This window comes from Condylostylus longicornis, unplaced genomic scaffold (assembly GCF_029603195.1).
Source record: "Condylostylus longicornis isolate FDR11 unplaced genomic scaffold, ASM2960319v2 ptg000576l, whole genome shotgun sequence".
Taxonomy (NCBI): Eukaryota; Metazoa; Arthropoda; class Insecta; order Diptera; family Dolichopodidae; genus Condylostylus; species Condylostylus longicornis.
In genome coordinates, this window is record NW_026578531.1 from 5,061 (window position 1) to 10,784 (window position 5,724).

The window sequence follows — 5,724 nt, forward strand, 5'->3', positions numbered from 1 at the left end:
GTTTCCGTTTCTATTGATGTAACTGTAGATTGCAGCATTCCGAAGGTTCACTGAATCCTTGATCGATGCCCAGAGATCTTGAAGAAATCCCGGAACAATCCTCTCGACAAGAAATGATAAATGATAGTTAATTGTTGTATAAACCGTGACGAAATCCTCGATGCGTTCGAAAGCATCAGGAGTGACAGAACTGAGAGAATGAACAAACCAGAATGGAAATTGAAATGTCTGAAACTGTCACAACAGGCTGCTTCATCAGCCGAACTGTTTCAAGTCTACCGCTTACCTAAAATCGTAATCAGGGAAAACAAGCATTCATGGTGCTGACGAGGTGAACGAGCAATTTTTGCCCCTCTGCTGGTGTGTGTGCACCCAAAAATTTCCATGTTGTTTGCGAAGAACTTCGTCGACGTTTTGCGATTGGCTGCAAATCTGCGCCAAGCAAAGAATCGCGACGCTTTCGAAGTTTCACATCTGTTGATGTGTCAAGAAGTGAATCCTCCTTCTCATGAGTACCATGGCGTTGCTCGGTGGGTAACAACCTTTGGTGGCCCACCGATTGGTTGATCATCGCTGGTAGCCCTCGTTGTTGTGTCCTTCGTTGTTGTTTCTTTTTCTTTCGCTGTTGTCTCTTTCTCGTTTGCCGTTGCTTCTTGATCTTTCGTCGTGAAGAGCTCTAAGCGGCCCTGATAGAATTCTGTCTCCAACGTCAAGATCTTTCAATAGAGCGGAGAGTTTTGAAAGTCCTGGATGTTCTAGAAAGCGCATCGAATCGCTCGAAAGAAAACTGAACAGGGGAGGCAACAAAAATAGGGGATAACCAGAAGAGATGCTCAAGCTTGAAAGGCTTTCAATATTCTTTGTTTTGCTTCTTCAATAAACGCGGAAGCCATTTGTTGGACAACCAGTGAAGCGGAGGGAGACCTTGACGCCATTCTATGAATTTTTTTTTAATTGAGCGAAACTTGATGCTGCTGATTTCTGAATCAAGCGCAAGACCTTTGAATGTGAAATAAATGCTCGATGAGTTGCCTTGATTTGATTCTTTCTTTCGTTTTTACTAATTAATGAACAGGAACATGGTGGAGAGCAGACACCCTGTCCCATTTGACACAATGCTACTGCGCCATTGCCATGTTAAATGATCTGTACGGCGGTACCTGTTTGATTTAGTTGTGCAAATATGCGCTCCAGCTTAGATGTAACGTGCCCCTTGTGACAATATCAGCGTCAACTGAGAAACTGTTAGAGAAGATATTAACAATGTTGGCTGGGCGCTCCTAACGTGCCCCTTGTGACAATATCAGCGTCAATTGAGAAACTGTTAGAGAAGATATTAACAATGTTGTTAAAACCCGCCAGAGCATCGTACCTGTGTGCGGAGGGAACCTGCAAGTGAGCGGTGGGCGTGAAGTTGCAAAGCGGCTCAAGACATGGTGAGATGCTGTTTAAAGGAGTTTTGAAGAGCTGCTTGTTTTTTTTTTATTAGAACTCAGAAAAAACAGATTCGTCGTCTCAAATCCCAAGACGCTGTCTGCTTCACTTAATGACCGTCAGGGGGCTGATGCTCTCTAACTTGGTCATAGAGAGGCAAACCAGACTTTGAAGCGTAAGAGTTATAACGGTGAACGAGGCTGGCATCATGCAACCGAACAGCATCTAGTTGATTACCTAAAAAAAATTAATGAAACAAACAAATAGTATTGGAATAATTCACCCAAAGTAATCCAATTGTTCCGGACGTTATGTTGCCTTCCGAAGAGTTCTAATTTATAAGGACCAGGGGCAAAGTCTCTCAATGATTCTATAAAGCAGGAAGGAGAAAGAATCAGGAAGGAGATTGTCGCCTGATTTATAGAAGGAGACTCTCGTCTGAATGTCGATCACAGATTGACCAACAGCTCGACCAATTTGAGAGAAAATTTTCATCATCACAAAAATCTCTCTCCAATCCCCTACCTATAAACTTCGTCAGGCTTCCTTGATGTTTCACGCACTTCAGCGACGATCAAATCTGTATCGAGATGGCGATTGAGTTTGGGATCACCTTTAATTCCAACTAAGCAATGTTCTTTTGAATGATTAAGCCAATGACCAGTGCGACCAGTTCGAATGACGCGATTGCAATTGATTCGTTTTCACCCAAACAATCTCTTCTAAACGGCGATAACCCCACAGCTGCAGAGAGACAAGACAAGGAGTGACAGCGAAAGGCGGATGATGATGTTGTTGCTAAAGAAGTTGTTGCCCGCTCTAACGGACCACATGTAGACCCAACACCGGTTCACTCTGATGTTGGAATCAATAGAACACTGACCTGCATGCATTCACGTCCCAATTCCATAGCACGACCTGTAACCCATAGGAAGAGAAGTCCTTCATCTTGAACTTGATCCAGCTGCGGATGAAAACGATGACATGTGATGCATGCATGAAAGCCGCGCATGCATGTCCGAAGTCTCGATCGACAAAACATCGGGAACTTACCCTCAATGACTTCATCTCATTGTCCGTCATTGTACCGTAAGGTAAATCCATGTGGATGTCCCAAGGAGGATCTGCCATCACTATTTTCACTTTGCCTCTAAAGATACTGAAATCGATTTTACGAATATCGCAATGTGATCCATTGAGCAGGAAGTTCCTCCAATTGAGAAGACGAAACCGTTCCGATTGCTCTGAATTACAAAAACAACTGAAGTATAAAAAGAACGCGTCTTGCAAAAAATTCCATGATTCAAAGAAGGTCATGATTCAGAGAATGATTTCTGTGTGTCAACAACGTACGTTCTGGTTGAATCGTCCATTCTGTCCAACAATTCGGATTTCTGTTCTTCAGTTCCGACATCAAGATCAACTTCATAATGAACGAATCGGCAGGAAGACATGTGACGACAAGTGTCTAAATAGGAGCAATCTCCCAGGCTGAGATCTGAGAAGAGGAATTGATCAACCAGGATCACCCTTACATCAATACCAGTATCAGTGCTCCAGTATCATACAACTCATGCTTATGCTCAATCGATTGATCAATAGTTGATTATATCAGAGTATCAGTGATCAGTCAGTCAATCAATTCAGTCAGTCAATCAATCAATCAATCAATTAATCAATCAGTCAAGTACATCAATACCAATATTCCACTTAAACTCATGCTTATGCGCAAATCCTACCGGTATGTGGAAACATGATACGTCTGAAATGAATTTTGCCACAAACTCTTGGAAGTGGAACGTGATGGTGTTTCAACTTCAGTTCGTTGTGCTTTTCGATGGCTTCGATGAGGCAATCGTGTCGCGTACCACGCGGACAGATCTGTTGGACTTTCGATCCTCCACGGCTTTGGAAACTTCGCGTCGTAATGGAATGCTTGGCAGTTGGAACTGTGAGGAGATCGCGAAGCTCAGCACTCGAATCCATTATTTGCTTTTCCTGATAAAACAAACAAAAATAACGAGCAACATAAAAAAATAAAAATCAAGAGCCTTCAAAAATCACGATCTCTGCATTATCATAGAATGTAATAAAAAATATTCATTGAATATGTCGGTGGTGGATTCCTTCGTTTGGATAAAGCGACCTCTCTTCCATCTCTTTGCTATCAGCTGATTCGAACATTGGGGTCAATTTAATTTGACGCGAAATCATTTGCCCCGCAACCAGGTTGCCATCTTAGAAACAACATTTTTTTTTCTTTTTCTCGTTTCATTCATATCATAATATTTTTAATATTTTTTAGTCAAGCGGATGGGGATTGAGAGTAGCTCCAAAAACCATCAACTACTCCGACGAATAGAATTGAAAAAAAGGACGGCCAATAATAAGGCCTTTAATGTAGACGCAGATAGAATGAATTGGACGATGCAATTGAATAGAATTGAAACTAAAAACTAGCGGCATAAGATGAAAGCGGCAACAAACGGAATCGGTTCCTGAATCCCTACCTTTGCTGATGGTGCACTCAGCAATTCTTCGATGTTCAGCCCCGAACTTGATGCTCCAGTCTTGAGGGCCTTGGACACGGAAGGCAACGGAAGAGGTGCTTGCAAATCTGTCTTGGGCGCCAAAATCGGCAAAGGAGGGAGATGGCGACTAAAGTCATGCCCCTCAAGGTACGCAAGCTCCTGTGCGTGGTTTTGCGTCTCCAACGAAACGGTCTTCCCAACAGGGCTTTGGAAGTCCATCGTCCGCAGCCCGGAACAGAATTTCTTCGAACTGGTGGTGAAATCCGTCAAGGTTATCGGACTTTGCGTCAAGTTCGTCTAAGGGCAATCGCATCAGTGGGGACCGATCGTAAAGAGGTCGACAATTGAAGGGATGTTCCGGGCGTAATGTCGACCGGAGGAGTTGATCGCTACGGACAAAATCAAAAGTGTCTAGAATGAGGCCCCCCCCAGAGAGAAGCTCAATTCGAAGTGGAGCTACGACGGATCCTATGAGAGGGTCAAACTGATCGGCTGATAGATAATACAACTGCGTGGCGACTGACTGCGCGTCAATGGAGCGCAAGAACAGCGCCGGAATTCGCCTCTGAACCAAGAAAAAATCTTTCAAATACCTTGCAACGAGAAATGAATGGAGAGGACAGGACAGGACTAAGCGATTGGATTGAGAGTCTGGTCCTAGAGGAGAGGGTGTTTGACTGTTGAGGAGACCGATGATGATAAGAGCTCTCAGTTGAGCTGTTGTTGTGGGAGGATGAAATGGACTTGCCGGTCCAGGTGAAAGTGAATTGGGGCGGCTGAGGAGTGAAACTACGCGGAGTCTCGGGTCGATTCGACTCGTTTCGCTTGGAATGGAGACGAACCGTTCCGGACTGATCCGCCGAATTCTTACGACAATTTTCAGAAGGATGCCTCACTGGCTCCGCATGTTGTCGTGTCTCAGTCGTTCTTCGCGTGGTTCGCCGGTCGGAATCGCCTTTCCGATGAGTCCGGCGTGGTTCTAAACTTTTGGGCGGGGGCATCAATTCAGACAACCCACCGCTTTTCACTGCTTCCGCATCTTCTCTAAAAGAGCGCTCACTAGAAGGTCCTTTTTGTTCTTTTCGGCCTCCGAGCTCATTTTTCTTAACTTCTTGGGTCGCGCTGTCATTCTGCCTTCGCTTTTTGCGCAAAGGTTCATCTGCTAAACCCCATTTCGTGAGTCGGAATTCCGAGGAACTTCTTCATCTTCGCGTTTTCTTCTTCCACGACGATCGTCTGGCAAAACTGTGTCGCTGCTTGGTGTTTCCTCAAGCGTTACTTTCCTTGCGCTTGTTCCGGGTCTCCTCTGGAATTCGCGCCGTCGAGCGTGTTCGTCGAGACGCTCCTTCATCTTTGGTCTCTTCGCTGACTTCTCTGGTGCTCGAATACGATCTGCTTGTCTTCCCATAATAGTCAAGAAATGGAAACGCCGTATAAAGTCAAAATCTACAGGAACTGTCCGACAGGGCAACGAAGGACGAGACTGTCCCCATATGATGATCTGATGAAGGAAATGCCATCAATATGGGAGCTTGAAGACATTTCGAAAAACGTCATATCCCCGGCTTGTTTGGGAGGAACTGATCTGCATGCAGAAGGTCCACTGATGCCGTACAGGACCCACACTTTTTGAGTTCAATGTCCCAAATCGGATACGCAAAGGATGTGTGGGCTGTTGAAGAAATGAGTTAATAGAGAGCATTTGCAAATGTGGTGCCCCTACAAGGTTGATACTTCCTTTGTAGTAGAACGCCATGCA

The 5,724-nt window shown here is 44.7% G+C and overlaps 1 protein-coding gene across 1 annotated transcript; it reads right to left on the minus strand.

Annotated features, from left to right (window-relative positions):
* Positions 1 to 1,543: 1,543 nt before the first annotated feature.
* Positions 1,544 to 5,373, minus strand: LOC129617606 (N6-adenosine-methyltransferase subunit METTL3-like). Its single transcript, XM_055532756.1, is given in 14 exon segments — positions 1,544 to 1,671; positions 1,718 to 1,772; positions 1,774 to 1,804; positions 1,960 to 2,120; positions 2,122 to 2,178; positions 2,318 to 2,398; positions 2,488 to 2,622; positions 2,624 to 2,678; positions 2,788 to 2,932; positions 3,174 to 3,220; positions 3,251 to 3,432; positions 3,945 to 4,013; positions 4,808 to 5,104; positions 5,164 to 5,373. Coding segments are annotated over 14 exon segments (1,653 nt in total).
* Positions 5,374 to 5,724: the final 351 nt, after the last annotated feature.